This window comes from Nyctereutes procyonoides, unplaced genomic scaffold (assembly GCF_905146905.1).
Source record: "Nyctereutes procyonoides isolate TBG_1078 unplaced genomic scaffold, NYPRO_anot_genome, whole genome shotgun sequence".
NCBI classification, from domain to species: domain Eukaryota; kingdom Metazoa; phylum Chordata; class Mammalia; order Carnivora; family Canidae; genus Nyctereutes; species Nyctereutes procyonoides.
In genome coordinates, this window is record NW_026575049.1 from 17,648,466 (window position 1) to 17,667,540 (window position 19,075).

General features: G+C 61.8%; 3 protein-coding genes across 15 annotated transcripts; 2 read left to right on the forward strand and 1 right to left on the reverse strand.

Annotated features, from left to right (window-relative positions):
- Positions 1–585: 585 nt before the first annotated feature.
- On the forward strand, positions 586–5,424 carry ODF3B (outer dense fiber of sperm tails 3B). 4 transcript variants are annotated; one of them, XM_055327859.1, is made up of 6 exons: positions 615–707; positions 1,222–1,362; positions 1,452–1,655; positions 1,870–1,974; positions 2,063–2,401; positions 2,491–5,424. In XM_055327859.1, the coding sequence occupies exons 2-6, from the start codon at positions 1,254–1,256 to the stop codon at positions 2,730–2,732; spliced, it is 999 nt and encodes a 332-aa protein (XP_055183834.1). In that variant the 5' UTR covers positions 615–707; positions 1,222–1,253; the 3' UTR covers positions 2,733–5,424. The 4 variants fall into 4 exon arrangements, with proteins under 4 accessions (XP_055183836.1, XP_055183834.1, XP_055183837.1 ...); XM_055327862.1 differs by having other exon boundaries at positions 615–1,362; positions 2,063–2,184; positions 2,261–2,401; positions 2,491–2,619; XM_055327861.1 differs by lacking the exon at positions 1,222–1,362 and having other exon boundaries at positions 586–707.
- Positions 5,425–5,506: 82 nt separating this feature from the next.
- Positions 5,507–7,206, forward strand: LOC129511305 (protein SCO2 homolog, mitochondrial). Its single transcript, XM_055327866.1, has 2 exons — positions 5,507–5,846; positions 6,366–7,206. The coding sequence occupies exon 2, from the start codon at positions 6,379–6,381 to the stop codon at positions 7,177–7,179; it is 801 nt and encodes a 266-aa protein (XP_055183841.1). The 5' UTR covers positions 5,507–5,846; positions 6,366–6,378; the 3' UTR covers positions 7,180–7,206.
- Positions 7,207–7,340: 134 nt separating this feature from the next.
- Positions 7,341–18,870, reverse strand: NCAPH2 (non-SMC condensin II complex subunit H2). Of its 10 annotated transcripts, XM_055327857.1 has the most exons (21): positions 18,642–18,748; positions 14,800–14,978; positions 14,513–14,614; positions 12,180–12,235; positions 11,987–12,071; positions 11,841–11,909; positions 11,637–11,716; positions 11,412–11,545; positions 11,058–11,138; positions 10,536–10,666; positions 9,620–9,679; positions 9,244–9,310; positions 8,934–9,041; positions 8,792–8,845; positions 8,564–8,634; positions 8,390–8,483; positions 8,232–8,324; positions 8,090–8,145; positions 7,908–8,009; positions 7,672–7,821; positions 7,341–7,606 (listed from the first exon to the last, which is right to left on the reverse strand). In XM_055327857.1, the coding sequence occupies exons 3-21, from the start codon at positions 14,570–14,572 to the stop codon at positions 7,466–7,468; spliced, it is 1,692 nt and encodes a 563-aa protein (XP_055183832.1). In that variant the 5' UTR covers positions 14,573–14,614; positions 14,800–14,978; positions 18,642–18,748; the 3' UTR covers positions 7,341–7,465. The 10 variants fall into 10 exon arrangements, with proteins under 10 accessions (XP_055183832.1, XP_055183825.1, XP_055183824.1 ...); XM_055327850.1 differs by lacking the exon at positions 14,800–14,978 and having other exon boundaries at positions 8,090–8,142; positions 18,642–18,870; XM_055327849.1 differs by lacking the exon at positions 14,800–14,978 and having other exon boundaries at positions 11,058–11,135; positions 18,642–18,869.
- Positions 18,871–19,075: the final 205 nt, after the last annotated feature.

The following is a 19,075-nucleotide window of genomic DNA, read 5'->3' on the forward strand; positions in this document are numbered from 1 at the left end:
GACAATTTGTTCATATCTAAGTATTTGTTTTAAAAAAATATATTTTGGACTTTGGGGGCACCTGGGTCAGTCGGTTCAGCTTGGGACTCGAGGTTTGGCTCAGGCCATGATCTTCAGGTGGAGGGATGGGGCCGCGACCATCGCCAGGCTGGGAGCAGAGCCTGCTTGAGATTCTCTGCCCCTCCCCCTGCTGTCTGCGCTCTCAAATAAATAGATGTCTTGTGTAAAAAGAATTATTTTGGACTTCCATCAAAAATGTGCTCTTTATTCAATTTGTATGTTTGTCTTCAGTTTTGTTTTGTGGCCCAGATTGTTTCTGCAAATATTCGCGGGTTTAAATAGATACAAAGTTCTCTCTCTACAGGTGACAAATCGAGCAGGCTGTTTGCGCTTTCTTCATCCTCAGGTCTGTCTTTTGTCTGCAGATCCATCCGTTTCTGGAAGGGTGTCCTGAGGCCTGGGGGAGGGTGCGGCCAGCCTCGGGCGGAGGCCCAGCCCACAGGCCTCCTGGGAGTGCCCAGGGCTCCGGAGGGAGAAGCTGGCCGGTGACGCGGAGGGGTGGGCGGAGCCAGGTCGGGGCGAGGGGCGGCCAGTCCCCCGTTGCCAGGAGGCGGGACCTGGACACAATGGGGTCTGGGAGTCGGGCTGGGCGGGAGCGGGAATCCAGCCCCCCACCTCGCCTTCCCCGCCGGGACCCACAAGAGCAGGTTAGTGTACCAACCTTGGGGGCCCCTCCGGGCACCGGGTCCCCACGCCGCCCCCTCACCCCGGTGCCCTTGCCCGATGCCCCTAAAGTATCCGCGAACCCCAGGTAATTCCTTTCCGGTAGAACTGAGACCAAACTTGGCGCACTCACACCCAACTGGGCTCGTTCTGGGGGCCTGGGGGCAGGGGGCGGGGGCAGGAGCCTGGGGCAGGGCCTGGGGCTGGGGGCTGGGGCCTCGGGTTGGGGTTGGGGCTGGGGCTAGGGGCAGGGGCTGGGGCAGAGGCTGGGGCAGGGCCTGGGGTTGGGGCTGGGGCTGGGGGTGAGGCCTGGGGCAGGGGCCGGGGTCTGGGGGTGCCCCTGACCCCGCGGGGCCCACAAAGCTCCCGCTTGTTTGCCCGGCGCCCGGGATACCGATGGGCCCCGCCCCGGAGTCCGGAGTCCGGAGGCGGGAGGCGGGGCGCTCGGCGGCCCGACCGAGCCCTGGGTGGAGGGGGGGGCCGCTCTTCCGTCCGCAGGTGCCGCAGGCCCGAGCGCCCCGCCGCGCCCCATGGGCTCCGACGTGTGGGTCGGCCCCTGGCGGCCGCACCGGCCCCGCGGCCCCATCGCAGCGCTGTACCGAGGCCCGGGCCCCAAATACCTGCTGCCCCCGAACACCGGTACCGGCGTCTGCCGGAGGGCGAAGGCGCGGCGAGGGCGGGCCCGGGGAGGCGCGGGCCCCGGTGAGGCTGCGACGCCCCCCCCGCAGGCTACACCCTGCACGACCCGTCGCGACCCCGCGCCCCGGCCTTCTCCTTCGGCGCGCGCCTCCCCCCGCCGCGGACGTTTTGCGGCCCCGGCCCCGGCCACCTGGTTCCCGCTCGCATGACCGTGCGCGGCCCCGACGGCAGCCCCGCCTACTCCATCCACGGCCGCCCGCGCCCCGCGGCGCCCCTCCTCACTCCCGGACCGGGTCAGGACCCCTGTGACCCCGGCGTCCCCACCGCCCGGCCGCCTCCCCGGGAACCCCCACCTGCGCCCCGGGCCCCCTCGTGCACCGTCCACTCCAGGCTCAGTGCCCCCATGTCCGGATCTCGAAAGGACCCCGGGCCCCAGTGGCTCTGACCCCCGAAGCCCGGTCCCCCCACCGGGTCCCCAGCAGGCCCACCGCCCCGTCCGCCCCGCAGGCAGGTACTTCCCGGAGCGAGCTGGGAACGCGACGTACCCCAGTGCGCCTCGGCACAGCATCGCGCCCCGCAACTGGGGCGCCCACGCGGAGCAGCAGACCCCAGGTGGGCCCTGGAGGCCGCCCCGCGGGGACCCGGCGGGGACCCCCGTGCAGGCCGAGCCTCGCCGCCACCGCCCGCTGCTGCCCCCCAGGCCCCGCGACCTACACGGTGCCCTCGCTCCTGGGCCCGCGCGTCGTCGGTAAAGTCTCGGCCCCCACTTACTCCATCTACGGCCGCAGCGCAGTGGGCAGCTTCTGCGAGGACCTCAGCAAGGTGGGGGCGGCCGGGGCCCGGGGCCCAAGCTCGAGGCCTGCAGGCTGGACCCAGCGCCCCTGCCGCCCTCCCACAGACCCCGGGCCCCTGCGCCTACCACGTGGTGAGCCCCGCGATCTACAAGACCCGGGCCCCCCAGTTCTCCATGCTGGCGCGGACCTCGCCCCCCCGGGACAACAGCCTGAATCCCGGGCCTGCGGCCTACAGCGTGGACCAGGTGCTCTGGCGTCCCGGGTCCCGGGGCTGGGGTCGGGGCGCGGGGCTGGGGGACCCCCGCGAGGTCAGCGCCGTGTCCTGGGCCCGCAGCACCGGAAGCCCCGCGGCTGGAGCTTCGGAATCCGGCACTCGGACTACCTGGCCCGGGTCTTGACCGACGCGGACGACTGACCAGGCGGGCGGGCCCCACACGTTTGCATAAAGCCTCCCGAGCCTGCAGCGCGTGCGCCCCTCTGTTCGCCGCGGGCGCGCGGGGCGGGGGCGGCGCTTGGTCCCTGGGGTCCCGGCCCGCAGCCGGCCCGCCCAGCCCCGGAAGGCACGCGTTGCCGTGATTGGTGGCGCGGCAGGGTCGTCCCGCCCCCCCGCGGCGGCCATTGGCCCAGAGCCCCGCCCATCCGGGCTGCCCCGCCCCTGCCGTCCACCTGCGGCCGCAGGCCGCCTTTGGGATCCGAGAGGGCGACACCGGGGAAGAGGAGCGGACACGGGAGGGCGGGGCCGGGCCAAGCGCTCCTGCCGCAGAGACACCGACACAGGGCGGCGGCAGGTTCCAGCGGTATCGCACCCCGCAGGCCCGGGGCGATGGAGCCACAGGCCCCCCCCCCCCGGGCGCACCCGCTGACCTCTCGCGGGTAGAGCCAGAGCCCGAGCGACTCCCGGAGCTGATCCGCCTGAGCTAGGCGGACCTCGGGGCGCCTCTGACCCTGGGGCCCCCACTGTCAGTGGCCCCAGGAGAACCCACCACTGTGGAACCCCCCCCCCGTGTTGGCTACACCCCTGTATCTCATGCCCCCGGGCCATGCCACTGCAAGACCTGGGTCTGCAGAAGACTGTGGCACTGGCCTGGGCCAAGTCTGAACAACAGCTCAGCACTCAGAGCATTCCACAGGAGCAGTGGCGGACAAGGTCACCCTGGTCCTCCTACCTGTCCTGGCTGCCTGTGGACTGCAAGGTTAGAAGATGCCTCCTCTCCAGCCCAGAACGTCTGACCCAAAGAGGTCAGCAGCCCACAGGCTGTTTCTAGTTTCAGCCTGGCCTAGACGGAGTCCCCAAAGGCAGACCCCAGGCTTCTGACTCCCAGGATGGAACTGAAGGTTCCCCCTCCCCATCAGCCCCCATCACAGGACCAAGTTGTCCAGCTTCCCTTTCAGTACCCCAGTCAGGACTCCCAAGGGAAGAGCTGGGTATTCCTCTCCCTTGGTTCCCCAGACTTGTGTCCCTAGGAATGGGTACTAGCCTCTTCCCTGTCACTCCCCAAATCAAATGAGGACAGTTTCTTTTCCATTCCCTCTCCACCAGCCCTATATCCGCTACAACTGCTTAGAACTCCAGCTGAAGTCCTAACCAGGGAAAGTAAGGGGAGATGGGAAAGTAGAGGAGTAGCTGCGCAGGTGTACTCAGGTACCTGCCCAGCAGGTACCAGGGATCAACAGATGGGGAATGGGAAATGGGGTGAGGGGGTGCAACCTGGACAAACTGGATTCCATTTCTGGATTCACGGTCATCTAGAGCCCGGAGCAGGTACAGGTGGGCTGACTGGTCACTGATCTAGGTGCCTGATAGTAGTACTGGCCGGAATCTCTGAAGGATCATAACCAGGGTCGGATATTAAAGTTATTTATGAGTCATTGATGGTCACTGAACTTGGATCATCAGTGAAACTTTGGAGTCATTAATAGAGATTTGATCAGAATCACTGTTTGGCCTCTAATCAACCATTAATGGGCCATAAGACATTGATGAGTCAAATCAATGATGAGTCAAACCAGTCATTAATGAGGACTCATCAGAATTGTTCATAAGTCTGTGGTCATGGTCTTGGACACCTGTTGCTGATGAACCTCTGATCGGGGTCAGTGAAGGGGTCAATGAAGGTCACTGGGAGCCCTGATGCAAGGGAGTTTGGCCAGACATAAGGGCTGCTGGAGGCAGTGGGTCACTCTCCTATGGGTCAGGGCAGGAGGCCGGTTCCCGCAGATGGACTCCTGTATGAAGCCAGAGGTGTCTGCCTGCCAGTCATCATGGGTAACTTGACCCCAGACTCTGGGTCTACCGTTTGCATATTAAAGATGCCTGACCTCTGACCCCACAAAGCCTAGGTCCTCTCATCAGGGGACCACGGGACCTCCCCCAGACAGGTGATCCGAAGCAACACCAGGGTCAGGGGCCCCGCATCACAACACGCCTGACCACCAGGGCCGGGCTGGCTGTTGGTCGAGTGTACCACTCTATCTGGGTCCTGATTCCAAGCCCCATGTTGGGTGTAGAGATTACTTAAAAAACAGAACAAGATGCCTGACCACCAACTCAAGAGGTAACCTAACATCCCCACAGTAGGGAACCTGGTCCTCCATGTCCAGCGTCCCTGACCCAAGAGCATCCCCCACATCCCCTCCCAGGAAGCTCAGGCCCCTCACCACCTGCCGCCCCCCGCCCCCGCCCCAGCCTCCTCTACCAGTGAGAAGCCGCTGCTGGTGGACCTGCAGGCCGGGGAGCCCGGATTCCCTGGCCACGCCCGGGCTGGCAGGAGCGCCCGTGAGCACCTGCCCGTGCCCGCTGGAGCCCGTGCGGCCTCTCCGTCGGGCGGTCTCCTAATGGGAGCTCTCCTCTCCCCCTCGGAACTCTGGCGGGCTGGCCTCACACGCCCCTCGGGAGCTGGACGACGGCTCAGCCCCAGGGCCTCCGGGTGCAGACTGACCAGTCCTGGCCCGGGCCTCGGCTCCGGGACCCCCGCGCCAGCGGATAGCGGGCGCCCGGAGACCCCCGTCCCTCCCGGCAAGCCCGGCCCCTTCCCTGAGTTCCCATTCCCTGTCCCTCCCGTCCTCCCCCCGGCGCCTCGGGCCCGCTCCACGGAGCCCGCCCGGCCGCCCCCGCTGGCTTGCAGGGGGCGTCGTGTCCCGGACCGCGCGCCCAGCCCCGCCCGACGCACAGCTGTGGAGCGGGAGAGCGAGCCCGGTGCCGGCGGGAAGAGCGCGGGGAGGGCGGGGTGGCCCGGGCGGGAGCCAGCCTCAGGCGGCGCCCGTCACTTCTGCGCACGCGCGCGGCGGGAAGTAGGGGGAGGGAAGAGGCGAGCCGCACGCACGCCCGCGCATGCGCTCTGGCGCCGAGCATGCGGGAGCGCCCGAGCCCGGCGACCCCTTCCGTGCGGCGCTGCAGAGTTTGTGGAGCGCGGGCCGGGTCCCGGGGAGCTTGGGTCGCGCTCGGCGCGCGACCCGCGCGGGGATCCTGCCTTCTCAGCTGACCGCTGGGCGGAAGGTGTGCGCTCCCAGGAGAGGGGCCCGGGAGGTGCCCGCGAGCCGCCGCCGCGTGCTAGGCAACTTGGCGCGCGCAGCCGCCGTGGAGCGGCCGTGGGGCGGGCCGAGGGTCATCCAGCCCGGAGCGCAGGCCACCGGACGTGGCGGAGAGCAAACGTGGGAATCCCCGGGACGGACCTTTCCGCAGCCGAACAGGTGAGGGGTGTCCTAGGACCAGGGGGCTCCCGCGAGAACGGCACGGAGGCCGGGAGGGGAGGAAGGCGGGGCTTGCGGCTGTGGGAACCTCGCCTCTGCTGGGGCCCAGGCTTGCTGCTGAGCGCGGGCTCGGCCGCCCGTCGGGGGTTGAAGCCACAGACTCACCCGCCTCTTTTCAAGAGATGGGGCTTTATTGCAAACAGGCACACATGCTCAGGCGCGCGAGGCATGCACGTGGGATGCGGCCCGCCGGTGGGGCAGGGAGGACAAGAGGGCAGGAGGGCCGCACGGAGCCGCAGGCGCGGCGGGGCCTGGGTGGGAGCTGGCGCTGGGGAAAGACGAGCGTGGGGCACGGGCCTGGGGACTGCCTGAGCCGCAGCTGAGCTCGTCCGCGGAGCACCGCGGGAGCGGCCTCCGTGAGAGCCTGCGTGGGCTTGGCGCAGCTCCCTGCAGCCACCGGGGTTGACCCAGGACGCTGAGATGACCTCAGGCTCCTGACCCTAGCTCACTGTCCTCCAGGAGCATCAGGTCCATGCTGCTGCTGGCGTGGGCACCCAAGCCTTGGCACAGGCTTGCACATCTCAAGCTGTCAGCCCTCCGATGGACCCCAGGAGGCAGGGCCCTCCACATGAGCTACGGGCTCCTGTCCACGCAGGGCCCTGGAGGGACAGGCGGGCCGAGCGGGCCCCAGGGCCCTGGGCTTCGGACCAGGCTGTTGGTCACCGCCCTGTTTGGGGCTGGGCTGGGCGGGGCCTGGCTGGCTGCAAGGAAGGAGAAGGAGCAGAGGCAGCAGGAACGAAGGACAGAGGCCCTGCGCCAGGCAGCGGTGGGCCAGGGGGACTTCAGTCTGCTGGACCACCACGGACACGCACGCTGCAAGGCCGACTTCCGGGGCCAGTGGGTGCTCCTGTACTTTGGGTTCACTCACTGCCCTGACATCTGCCCCGATGAGCTGGAGAAGCTGGTGCAGGTGGTCCGAGACCTGGAGGCCGAGCCTGGCCTGCCCCCAGTGCAGCCGGTCTTCATCACCGTGGACCCCGAGCGGGACACCGTTGCAGCCATGGCCCGCTACGTCCAGGACTTCCACCCACGGCTGCTAGGCCTGACCGGGTCTGCCGAGCAGGTAGCCCAGGTGAGCCGCAGCTACCGCGTGTACTACCGCGCCGGCCCCAAGGATGAGGACCAGGACTATATCGTGGACCACTCCATTGCCATCTACCTGCTCAGCCCCGATGGCCTCTTCACCGACTACTACGGCCGCACCGCGTCCGCACAGCAGATCGCCGAAAGCGTGCGGCGCCACATGGCTGCCTTCCGCAGCATCCTGCACTGAGCCACTCATTAAACGGGGTGTGACAGAGTGGTGGGCCTGTGATCTGTACCGCAGCCCAGGAGGCAAGGGCAGGAAGGGGCTCAGGACTCGGTCACTCACAGAGAGTGCAGGGCACAGGCGGTCCTCTCCCTGCAGAGCAGGACTTGACGGGTTTCTAAGGGTCAGGTGGGTGGTAACACCGTTTTATTGGGCTGGGCCAGCCAGGAAACAGGGTGGAGCGGGCAGATGGGTGCCCGGCACCCCTGGGGGAGCTCCAGAGCCCACTCCCAGCCTCAGTGCTCCCCACTCAGGGCTGGGCCATGGAGGGGGCAGTGTAGGTCTGGAAGCGCTTGTGGGCCCGCTGGTGCGTGAGCAGTCTCAGGGACATGGTGTCCACGGCCGCCTCCAGCCCCGGCTGCTGGGTGATCTCCACTGTGTAGTCATTGGCCTGTAGGGATGAGGTGTCAGCAGAGGCGGGGACCAGGTCCCTCCCAGGCTCCCCAGGCCACTCACCAGCTGCAGGGAGGCCAGCATGGAGCGGCACACCTCAAAGGCAGGCTGGCCAGCCACTAGCTCCGCGAAGGGACACCACTGGTTGAGCTGGCTGAACCTTGAGACCACCTGGTCCCCATAGGTATGGATGTCAAAGGGCACGTGCTGTTCCTACAAGAAGGGGCGAGATCCTGGGGCAAACCAAGGTGGGGGGGGGGTGACCTGACTTATAGCCAGAGCTCAGCTCGACCCCTCACCTGCTCCTGCAGCAGGGGCTGGATGGTGTCTTCCCACTCCCTGATGCGCTGGCTCAGCTCTGTCTCCTGGACGAACTTCTGAGAAGTGGCAATGAAGAGCTCCTGGAGGAGGACCAGGGAGCCGTCACCTTCCGTGCAGGGGCCCCTCCCCCAGCACCCCACCTGCTCTCACTCAGACGTACCACATTCCTTCGGACCAGCTCCTCGTAGCTCAGGGATGCTGACATGGCCTCTGCTTCTGGAAAGCGGAAACTGAGCTGCAATGGCCACGAGCCACGCCCTTTCCTACCTCCCCTGTTCTCTGGGACCCCCTCTCAGGCCTACCCAGGTCTGCAGCGGCCCCGGGCTGAGCCTCAGGAGGCTCTGCATACTCCTCAGGCTCTAGAAAGTCATCTGCTGGTAGACAAGAAGCCACAGCTGGAGGCAGGTTGGCTGGCAGCGGATGTGAATCCCCACCCTGCCCCATCCCAGTAGGCTCCCACCTGCTGTCCTCAGATCCTCCAGGGAATCCTCCAGGTTGTCGTCGTCCTCAGGCCATAGCCCCTCATCAGGCCTTGGCAGCCACCGCTCACCCATCTGTGCAGAGAGCACCCATGAGGGGCACTGCTATCTCCCGGCAGAAGCCATGCGAACTCCACACAGGGGCCAGTACCTACCTCCCTCCTCTGCAGCCGCCGGAGAGTCTCCAGCTGCTCCCTCACATGCTTCCAGTACAGGACCTCCATGTCTGCACACAACGGCCTTGTGAGAGGTGCTCCTGTGTCCTGCCCGGGCCCCCACCCCAGTCTCCCGAGAGCCTTGGGCACCCCCAGGCCCAGGGGAACCAGACAGATGATGCCACAGCACCTTACCTCTCGGGAGAGTGCACACAACCCTGACCTCACCTGCAAAAGATGGGCCCTTCCGCCGGGGCCTCCTGCTATCAGCATGGTCAGCGTCTTCAAGAGAATTTGGTCGGCAGGAATGAGGCCGAGTCCCTGTAGGCTGTCCCCGGACCCTCCCACCCTGGCCCAGCCCACCACTCACAGGCAGCCAGGTACCACTGGTGAAAGTCCTGCAGCTTGGTGGCACCCTTCCTCTTGCGTTTCTGTCCTGGAACCTCCTCCACACGGGGGGGCACGGAGTAAGGTCTACCTGGGGGTAAACGACTATGTCTGGGGGCACAACTTTGGGCCCTGGGGTAGGTTATGGCACCCACAGGCCCCAGGAACAGCTGCACAAGCACAGTTCCTACCAGGCTCCCAATGGTTACAAGCCCACCCTCATCAAATGCTAGTGCTCCAGAGAATCCATCCACAGATGCCAGAGAGGTGTCCCCTTGCACCCACCCAATTACCTTTCTTGAAGGGCTTAGAGTCCAGGGAGTCAAAGGGATCCAGGCTCTGCCAGGGGTCTGGAGTCTCCTGAGCACAGAGCACAAGCAGACGTGGGGGGTGGGGAGCTAAGGATGTGCACCCTCCCCCCAGAGCCCAGACACTGAGCGCAAAGAGCCAGCCACATTCAGGACCTAAGGGTGACACAGCAGGGAGGGAGGAGCCCCAGAGCGGCAGAAGAACAGACTTAACTTCTGGAGGAAGATTCCTTGAGAAAGAGTCCACAGAAAGGGCCTCAGGCTAGGAGCTCAGGTTCTAAAAGCTGGAGGAGTTGGGGGGGGGGGGGACAGTGGAGCTTCAAAGCACACCCTCCCTGGTCTGAGCCCCCATGCCCCTCACCTTCAGGGATGCTGGCTCCCGTTGCTCCCGCAGCACCCACCCACTGGGCTGGGCAGCACTCTGCAAAGAAACAGCTCCAGGGGGTCCCTCTCCTCCTCCCCTCCTCCTCCCTCTCCTCCCCTTCCTCTGGACGAAGAGCCTGGCACCCAAGGCTTGGGCAACCAGCAGCTGTGCCCTGGCATCAGATGTCAAGAACCTTGCAGGGACCCTCTTAGGGTCCACAAAAACTCAAGGAAAATTTTTAGGAGAAAATACAAATTAATGGTTGTGAAGTACCTTTTTCTTTAAAATATACAGAAAAATTTTAATGTTGTGCATCTACCGATCAAAATTAACCAACGTTAACCTCTTTCTTATATGCATCAGTTTTTCTTCTAACAGATTTTTTAGGGCAGCCCCGGTGGCCCAGTGGTTTGGTGCCACCTTCAGCCCGAAGTGTGATCCTAGAGACCCGGGATCGAGTCCCACGTCAGGCTCCCTGTATGGAGCCTGCTTCTCTCTGTCATGAATAAACAAATAAAATCTTTAAAAATAAATAAAAATAGATTTTTTAGCTCCAGGCCAAAACACAAAGGTGACCCATGAGGGTGGTGGGAAGCAGCAAAAGCCTTCAAGCCCGGCCCCTCCTGCCAGCCCGACACCAGAAGAATCAGCTTTGGAAACCAGCCACCATCCTAGGTGCCAGCCACAACAGCATAGGGCGCGGGCCCTTGAACCCCAGCTCCTTGCTGAGGAGCAGCAGCTGTCCTGCTCAGAGAGAGGAAAGGCGTGCTGGGCACACCCCAAAGAGCTGGGGGTGAGGCCAGGTCTAAGGCTGTCTGGAGGGTGCCCAGACAGGACTGCATGGCCCACATGAGCCTGGGGACGCTTGCCTGGCTGACGGCTTGAGCTCTGCAGGCCTCAGTAGGGGTCCCACCTGCTGTGGGCTCCGGGGCTCCTGGGGCTCCTGGGGGACCTCGGGGGCCATGGCCACAGGGAGCTCTGCTGCCCCCTCTTCATCCTCATCCTCACCACCACCTGCAGGCAGCGGATCCTCTGGCGAGGTACCTGAGCAGGTGAGTAGAGAGCAGAGCAGACAGCAGGTGGGAGGCTGCCTTGCCAACGCCCAGGAGAACCTGCAAGGCCACTCCTCACTCGGCCTCCTTCAGCCGACCCAGGGACTGCAGCAGGGCACTCCACACTCTTCTCGTCACACCACTCTGTTCTGTTTGGCTCATTTTCCTTTACCAATTTTCCTCCTGAAACGCTGCCATCCGTGCTTGCCAGGGGAGAAGCAGTAGGCCCAAACCTCACAGGCCCAAGAATGGTCAGAGGGCAGTCACGAGACCAAGACAGCACAGTGAGCCACGGCTGCTCCCCACACCTCACCGCTGGGGTGGCTGAGCACAGCGCACCCCTACCCACACCCTGCAAATGCAGCACCACGCTCCCTTCTCACCTGGCTCCGGGGAGACACTGAGCACGGGGATTGGGCCGCAGGTAGAGACTTCCATTGGCTGCTCCTCAGCCCTCTTAGCTTCTGGCAAAGAGGGGGATTGGGCAGGGTCAGCCCAACCCCTCCCCCAGAAGACCCCTCCCAGGGGCCCAGCAGAGCCAGGGCTCAGCGGGGAGAGCAGAGACCTGGCCCAGGACCCAGGCACCCTGGGTTGAGCCAGCTACAGGCAAAGGGGGCAAAGGGGATGTGCACCAGCAGACACATCCTCACAGCAGGTGCCTGGGGAGGGAGGTGGGACCAGAGCCGGCAGGCACAGGGGACCCCTCCTTCCCAAGCCCGCCACACCCAAGCCCTCACCCTCCTGGTTCCTCGGCAGCAGCGTCTCCGTGGGGGGTATGCCCACCAGCTCCAACATGAAGGCTCCTCTGGGGTGGGGGGTGCAGGTATTCATCCGGAAATCCTTCCGGCTGGCCAGGACTTCCCCCTGACAGCTGTGCTGGCAAAACACATCCACTGCAGAGACCCTTGCCCAGCAGCCTCTCCCCTTATCTGAGTCCCCCTCAGCCAGGCTCAGGCTGATACCTGTACAGGGGGCTGACATTCTTCTCCACCTCATCAGGTGCCACAAGGGCCATGGGCAGGAGAGGGATGATAAGGATCTCCTGCATGGAGGCCAAGAGTGGGTGAGCCACAGGTCCTTTGGGCTCCAGGTGGGGAACCCATATGGGATGACCCCTCCAACCCCTGTCAGCTAAGTGCAGCCCCTACAGAAGGAAGGGCACTCACACGGGGGGCCAGGTCACTCCTCAGATCCACGTTAGTGCGGGCGTCAGGGAGGTCATCCAGCGACAGGAACTATGCGGGGACAAGAGCTCAGGAGCAGCGCCAGGCAAGTGCACAGCAGACAGCAGCCACATACCCAAGAATCTCACCTGGTCCTCTCCCTCCTGGGGAGCCATGGAGCTGGTGTCCCCATCGGCCCCGTGTTCCTGCACCGAGGAGAGCTGCTTGGCCCGCCTGAGAGAGAACCAGTGCATGGGTGTCTGGGAGGCTGCAGGGGCCTCCCACGCTGCACGCAGGGCAGACACACGGGCGTCCGCCTCCTGGCTCACCACCAGTACTCACTTCTTGCCGGAGATGAAATCCAGAGCCTGGTAGACCAGTGAGTAGAGGTACTCCACCTGGTGACGAGAAGCGGACAGTGAGGAGCGGGAAGGAGAGCCGACCTCAATGCAACCTGGCCCTCCCCAAAGGCAGACACACACAGAAGCCCACCGTCCTCTCCAAAACTCCCAGCAGAGTCCTGCCAACGTCCACCTGGCATGTCTCATCAGTGTGGTCCTCTCCCCTTCCTCTGGCCCCGCACGCCACACGAGTGGCTGCCTTCACACCCCACACACCAGCCCGCATGTGGTCCGCTGGCCCAGGTCCGTGCTGCTCCCGCCCAGCACCCACAGCTGCCCCCTTTCCTCCTGCAGGTTTGGGCCACCACTGCCCCATCTCCAGAAGCCCCAGCCACAACCTGTGGGACCCCACCCCCAAGGTGAGGGTCAGGACTTCCGAGATGCTGGCCAGGAGGCTGTGCACCTGTGCCGCCTCCAGGCTGTTCCCTCTGGGGTAACCGTGCCCAAGGACACAAGCAACTCTTCTTGGCCCTGCTTCTTTTTTTTTTCATGCCATAAGTTTGCATGAAATCCTTCTTTTATGCACAGAGCTCTGCACTAGACGCTGGACACGATGGTGACCACGCGGATGGTGGTCCTTCGAACATGGGCCCCATTTATTTGGATTAATTTACTAGTGACTTTGGTAAATGTCCGGCATGTCTCAGGACTCGGGCTTCACCCCATCCAGTCTACCTGAACTACGTACCACCGCTGTTCCCGCTTCATAGAGAATGAGCGGAGAGGCGTTGCTAGTACTTACCATCTTTGACAGCCCAGGTCACAGGCTGTCTGCATTGTTTCAGGAAGTCCTCCTGGATGGTGCTGACCCCCCACACCTTCCAGACTTTACTATTAACATGTCACTGCACTTGCTTTACCACACGCACATCTGTCACTGCACGTCTGTGCAGATGTTCCTTCTCAGGACACATGCAGGACGTAGGAATCTGACTTAATGGGATTATCTAGGACAAAAGCCAACGAGATCTCAAACTATCTTAATAACTTCTGGTGCCCCCAGTAAAGCTACTGTGTCCTGTGCTGGTCAGGCCTGAATGCAGGTCACTCGCCCCTCCCTAGCTGGGACCCATCACATACTTCTAAACGCTCACCTTGTGCACCTTTCTCCCAGCCACTAAACCACCAGTTCTGGACCAGTGCTGTCATGCACTTCTCCTTGCCCCTGCAGGAGGGACGGCTCAGCACGCTGGGGGAAGTCACATAAGTGTGCCCCATGGCGCCCTTGCAAACCACAGGATATGCGTAGCGTCCGTCACGCTGCCCAGGCTGTCAGCCTGCCTGGTTCCACTCAGGAGTATTCTGAACTTCCACCAAGTCTGCTGATTCTCAGCCACTGACTTCTATTCTCCGTTATGAATACTTGGGTCCTAGGCAGGAACTCTGAGTCCACCTCCCCTACGTCACAACCCTGACTTCTGCCTCCAGACTCCTGAGAAGGGTCTTAGCAACCCACGGCCCTGACCGACTCCTCAGCTGTTTCTCCTGGGGTCTTGCTTCCTCAGCCGCCCCACCTGCCCTTTCACCCTTCAGGTCCGTGCGGTTCAATCCTGGCTGTCACTGAGGATATTCTGAAACCTGCCTACTGCCCATTTCTGATCTCGCCAGTCCAGGCCGGGGCCCAGAGCGGGGCACGAGCTGGCTGGCTGCAGGACCACTGCTTGACTCACGCCCACCCTTGTCTCCTCTCCCAGTAGCCTCTCCCCACCCCACAGTCTGGCCCTCCTCTCAGTGAAACCCCTGCTGACCTTCCAACTACAGACCCATAGACACCCGAATACCTGTCCTGTACGGGTCAATCCACTGAATTCAACAATTTTTTCCTTCCCCTTAAAATTCTCTACCGCTCTGACTTCCAGGACATTTTCTTTTATCTTTCTCTGACTTCCTTCTGGTGGGCACTTCCTAAATACCGGTTTTTCTCAATACGTTCCCTTTATCCTGCTTCTCCTCTTACTCTACAATATGGTTTCTGGGCTTTAGGACTATTGACGTTTTGGACGGGATGATTCTTTGTTGTGTGGGGGGCTCTCCTGGACATTGCTGGACGTTTAGCATTAGCAGCAGGCCCTGCAATTATAAATCTAAGCTTGCTCCTCGATGATAATTGTTCGATTATAAGTGTGAGCTGTGTTAACAGGTGGGGAGGAGCAGGGGAGACCAGAGTGCCGGCGGGGCCGGGAAGAGAGGGTGAGTCTGCCACCCGTGCCAGCAGGACACAGCCTTGTCCCGGAAGATACTCACACGCAACACCAACAGCCAGGCGGCACCCACCTTCTTACTGTAGACACAAGCAGAACCCTGGATCAACAGCGCTGCCTCCATGAAGTTCATTGTTGTTTTCCCTTCATCAAAGGAAATGCAGATCTGGTCCAGCTACAAGACAACACCAGGGCCTTGGGGCAGCCAAAGTCTGCACGCCGTCTCCCCAGAGAGCCCACCCCACACCGGCCTGCAGTGCCTGCTCACCACACGGCACCCTTCAGCCCTGGCTCTGCTCTGGGCTCATTGGTTGTCCATTGTTTTATTTTTGGAGGTGAGAGGCCAAGGATTTCTCCTACCTCCTGTAATCTCTGAGACCGCGTTTTAGAAAAGGGAGGCCCCTAGAGTTGTGAGCCACAAACAGCCGGAGCTGCACAGCAGTTCCCTTTGGGAGGCCCGGAGGCACTGCACACTGAGCCCCTCCAAGTCAAGGCCAGCTGGACAGAGTCGGGCAGGAGGAGCCCTCACCCTGGGAGTGCTGGGGAGGACACACACAGAACACTGGTGTCAATCCTTTGGGCAGAAACTAAGAGAACACTTCCAAATGAGTCCTTCCTCTGCAGCCCCTGCCCCCCCCCCCCGTGGCCCCTGAGCCCCAGCTCCTATCACCTCTTGTCAGTGACCCACAGGCCGTATGCCAACAATTCCCAAACCCGTCTACAGTAGTGCTGTCTCCTACACTGCAGCATGCGCCCAGAGCCACCCAGAGACACCTCAAAGTCCCCTAACTCTTTATCTTCATACTTAACTCAGGGGCTCCCCACGCCTCAGCCCCCTCCTGCACGCCTCTCAGCAAACAGCACTTGAAGCCCCAGCATGTTTTTTCAAACTCTTTGCCTTGGCTTTCCATCTGCCCTGCCGCCCACTCACTGCCCTGCCCTGCCCTGCCCAGTGTGAAGGCCTCCGCAGTGTGGCTCGCACACCCAGGGCTTCTCTCCACCTGTCAGGGCCAATTCCAGCCTTTACCCCAGGGCCTGATGCCGGGGTCAATAACTTTGATGAACAAAGTGCTAACATCAGTAGGTGCGCCTAAAAGACAGACACGCCCCAAGCAGATGAAGGAAGAGGCCTGGTAGGAAGACCAAGCTCGGCCACAAAGGCAGACCTGAGATTCAAATACTTAGGAACATGAGTATTATGCAAAGATGCTCGAAGCGCAGGATAATGGCCAAGGTTAGACATTAGACCCTGGGCACCAAAAGGAAAAGGGGAGTCTGGGAGGGTGCCACCAAGAGGCCACTTGTACCGTTCCCATAGGATCCAGGGAGCTTCTCAGGCCAGTCTGAGCGAGCAGAGCATTCTGGAAAGAAGTGAAGAGCTAGCTTTCCCAAGGAGAGAGTATGAAGGCGAGGGCAGCTGAGCCACCCAGGCCCTGGGCTGAAGGGATGGCCCTTTCCTCCTCAGCCTACGCTCGCCCGCCCGCTCCCAGGACCTCATGGTCCACCTGCCTTCCGACAACTCCCGAATGCATACTCCGGGCAGGGCCTCCCGTCTCAGCCTAAAGCCATGGATCTAACTGCCTTCCTCAAACACCGTTTGGACATCTTAGCTAAAACTCTTACTGGACAGGTCTGCACTGAGCCTAGATACCGCCCCAAACACCCGTCCATAAACCCCCAAGCCACAGCTCCTTCCTGTGCTCTCTCACCTCCTGCACTCAATCCAGGCCATGCTCCCTGCCCTTCCCTGCTCCACTGACAGCCTGTCCGCTCCTCCCCACAGTGACCACCCATCTTGCTCAGCCAGCCCCACCTCTTGCCTGGGCCTCAGCACTAACTGGGCTCTTCCCATCCTTCACTCCCCTCCAATCTATTCTTCACAAGCAGGTACTTGTCTGAAGATACAAGGCAGATGATGTCACTCCACTCAGAACCCTAATGGCTTTCTGCCACTCTTAAGAAAAAAACCCGAATCCGGGCAGCCCCAGTGGCTCAGTGGTTTAGCGCCACCTTCAGCTCAGGGCATGATCCTGGGGACCCTGGGATAGAGTCCCATGTCGGGCTCCCTGCATGGAGCCTGCTTCTCCCTCTGCCTGTGTCTCTGCCTCTCTCTCTCTGTCTCCTATGAATGAAATCTATAAGAAATATTTAAAATAAAATAAAGCCACTAAAACCTATATCCTTTAAAAAAAGAAAAAGAAAAAACCCCGAATCCTAAAGAGAGCCTTGCTGCCCCCCCCACCCCCCTCGCTGTACAGGGTCACACGACTCCCTCCCCGGTTGTCCACGGAGCCAAGCGCCTTCCTACCTCGGAACATTCTTCACCTTGACTAGCCAACCCCTTTTATCCCCAACAGTTAGGGCCCCCAGGTAAACTCTTTTTGGAACTCTCAACTCTTCTCTCAAATGTCTCATCAGTTTGTTGTTTTGTTTTTTGTTTTTGTTTTTGTTTTTTGTCTCATCAGTTTTACACAAAGACACAGTGAGGAGGCAGGTGGCCTCTGCTCTGCCACCTGTTAGCTAGGATGCTGAGCCCAAATCTTAACCTCTCGGCAGACCTATACCTGTTCCAAAACTCCACATAGCTACTAAATTAGGATCCATCCTCCCACAAGGGGGAAGCAGGGACTACTGTTTGCTTGCCGCTATCATCTAACGATTTAACACGATTCTCGGCTCCGAAGACACTCAACAACCAACTAAAAAATGGATGCAAGAGAATACCAATGTGATATGATGTGCTTAAAAAAAAAAAAAAAAAAAAAAAAAAAAAAAAAAACCTTTCTGGCAGCTGCATGGAAAATGAAAGAAAAAAGACAAAACGGAAGCAGGGAAATTAAGACTTCAAAGGGTAGAGAAGGTCTGGAAGAGCAACACAAGCAGCATGAAGGGAGGGGCGCCTGGGTAGCTCCTGTCCATAAACCGTCTGCCTTCAGCTCAGGTTGTGATCTCGGGGTCCTGGGATCAACCCCCAGGTCGGGCTCCCTGCTCAGCAGCGGGGAGTCTGCTTCTCTCCCTGCTCTCTCAAATAAACAAAACATTTTTTAAAAGAAACAAAGAAAGAAGCAGAAAGGGAGTTGACCAACTTAGGAAGTAGATTTACCAGGCATCACCAAGTCCAATGTGGAAACCTGGAATCCACAGCAGCCCCATGCAGCACTATCCTCTCAACTGTCGCAGCAGTCTGTGTCCAAGCAGAGGACGCTGACCGACAGGTCAAGCAGTCATTCAACAAACACTCATTCTGTGCCTGCTGTGTGCTGGGCACTCTGCTATGCAGAAGGAACAGAGTACACACGTGGTTCCTACCCTCGCGGAACCTACATTCTAGAGCAAAAAGACCACAAACGACTGAACAGGCCAAATAGATTGTGATAAACTTTCTAGAGAATATAACTGACTACGACAGAACTGCTTTAGACGGGGTGGTGAGCTGACATTTAAGCTGAGGCATAAAGAATGGGGGGATCCATCCTACAGGGAACCGGGCGGGCCGCTGGGGCTCAGGGGTTGAGCGTCCGCCTCGGGCCCAGGTCATGATCCCCGGGTCCTGGGACGCCGCCCAAGTCGGGCTGCCGGCGCGCGAGGAGGCGGCCTCTCCCTCTGCCTCGGCCTTGGCCCCCCGCGCCTGCTCACGCTCTCTCGAATACATAAAATCTTTCTTTTAAAAAAAGCAAGAGCTCGGAATCCCTGGGTGGCGCAGCGGTTTGGCGCCTGCCTTTGGCCCACGGCGCGATCCTGGAGACCCGGATCGAGTCCCACGTCGGGCTCCCGGTGCATGGAGCCTGCTTCTCCCTCTGCCTGTGTCTGCCTCTCTCCCTCTCTCTCTCTCTGTGTGACTATCATAAATAAATAAAAATTAAAAAAAAAAACCAAGAGCTCTGCGCCCACGATCGGGCCCTCCCAAACACCCAAACGTGCACTATGCCGCGGTATCAGAGCGAGATGCCAGTCACCGCCGCCAATGCATCCCGCGGCTCCCAGGTGCGGTGCGAGGGCGGCTCCGCGCTACTTCAGGAGCGAGCGGCTTCGAGACGCAGGGTCAGAATTGGGAGAAAAACCAAATACTCGTATCCCGAGGACGAGGGCGGCGAGGGCGCGGATGGCCGCGCGAGGCGGGATCGGGCCCACCCCACCCCCACGCCCCGGCGCCCGCCCGCGGCCCCGCCCGCCCCGCGCCCCTCCTCCGGGGCCGCGCTCACCTCCTCCAGATACTCGCCCAGCTGGGCCGCCACGTCCACCTCCCAGTTCTTGGTGAGGTCGCGGATGGGCTGCAGCAGGTGGGCGAAGCGCGCCTCCACGTCCTCCATGTCCGGGGGCGCCGGGGCGGCCCGCGGGGCGCAGGGCGGTCTTCGAGGGGAGCCAGCGTCCTCAGCCCGCCACCGCTTCTGGCGCCATTTTGCTGTTCCCGCCCCGGGAAAGGACGCAGCACGCGACGCCGCGCGCACACCTATGACGCACGCGGCCTCAGCCGGCGCCCGCGCGCGCCGCGCGGGGGCGGGGGCGGGGGCGGGGGCGGGGGCGGGGGCGGGGGCGGGGGCGGGAGCGGGGCTTGTTGTTGCTTGTGGGCATGGGCGGCGCTTGCTGTTTGCGGAAGGGCCGGGGGCGGGGCTTTCCGGGGGCGGGGCCTGCCGTT

Coding starts and splice junctions, on each gene's coding strand:
- ODF3B (XM_055327859.1), top strand. CDS start 1,254: ATGGGCTCCGACGTGTGGGTCGGCCCCTGGCGGCCGCACCGGCCCCGC. Junction 1,363..1,451: donor CCTGCTGCCCCCGAACACCG/GTACCGGCGTCT, acceptor CCCCCCCCGCAG/GCTACACCCTGCACGACCCG. Junction 1,975..2,062: donor CGCGGAGCAGCAGACCCCAG/GTGGGCCCTGGA, acceptor GCTGCCCCCCAG/GCCCCGCGACCTACACGGTG.
- NCAPH2 (XM_055327848.1), bottom strand. CDS start 18,749: ATGGAGGACGTGGAGGCGCGCTTCGCCCACCTGCTGCAGCCCATCCGC. Junction 11,139..11,411: donor GCTGCCGAGGAACCAGGAGG/GTGAGGGCTTGG, acceptor CCTCTTTGCCAG/AAGCTAAGAGGGCTGAGGAG. Junction 8,635..8,791: donor GAAGGGCCCATCTTTTGCAG/GTGAGGTCAGGG, acceptor CGTTGTGTGCAG/ACATGGAGGTCCTGTACTGG.
- LOC129511305 (XM_055327866.1), top strand. CDS start 6,379: ATGCTGCTGCTGGCGTGGGCACCCAAGCCTTGGCACAGGCTTGCACAT.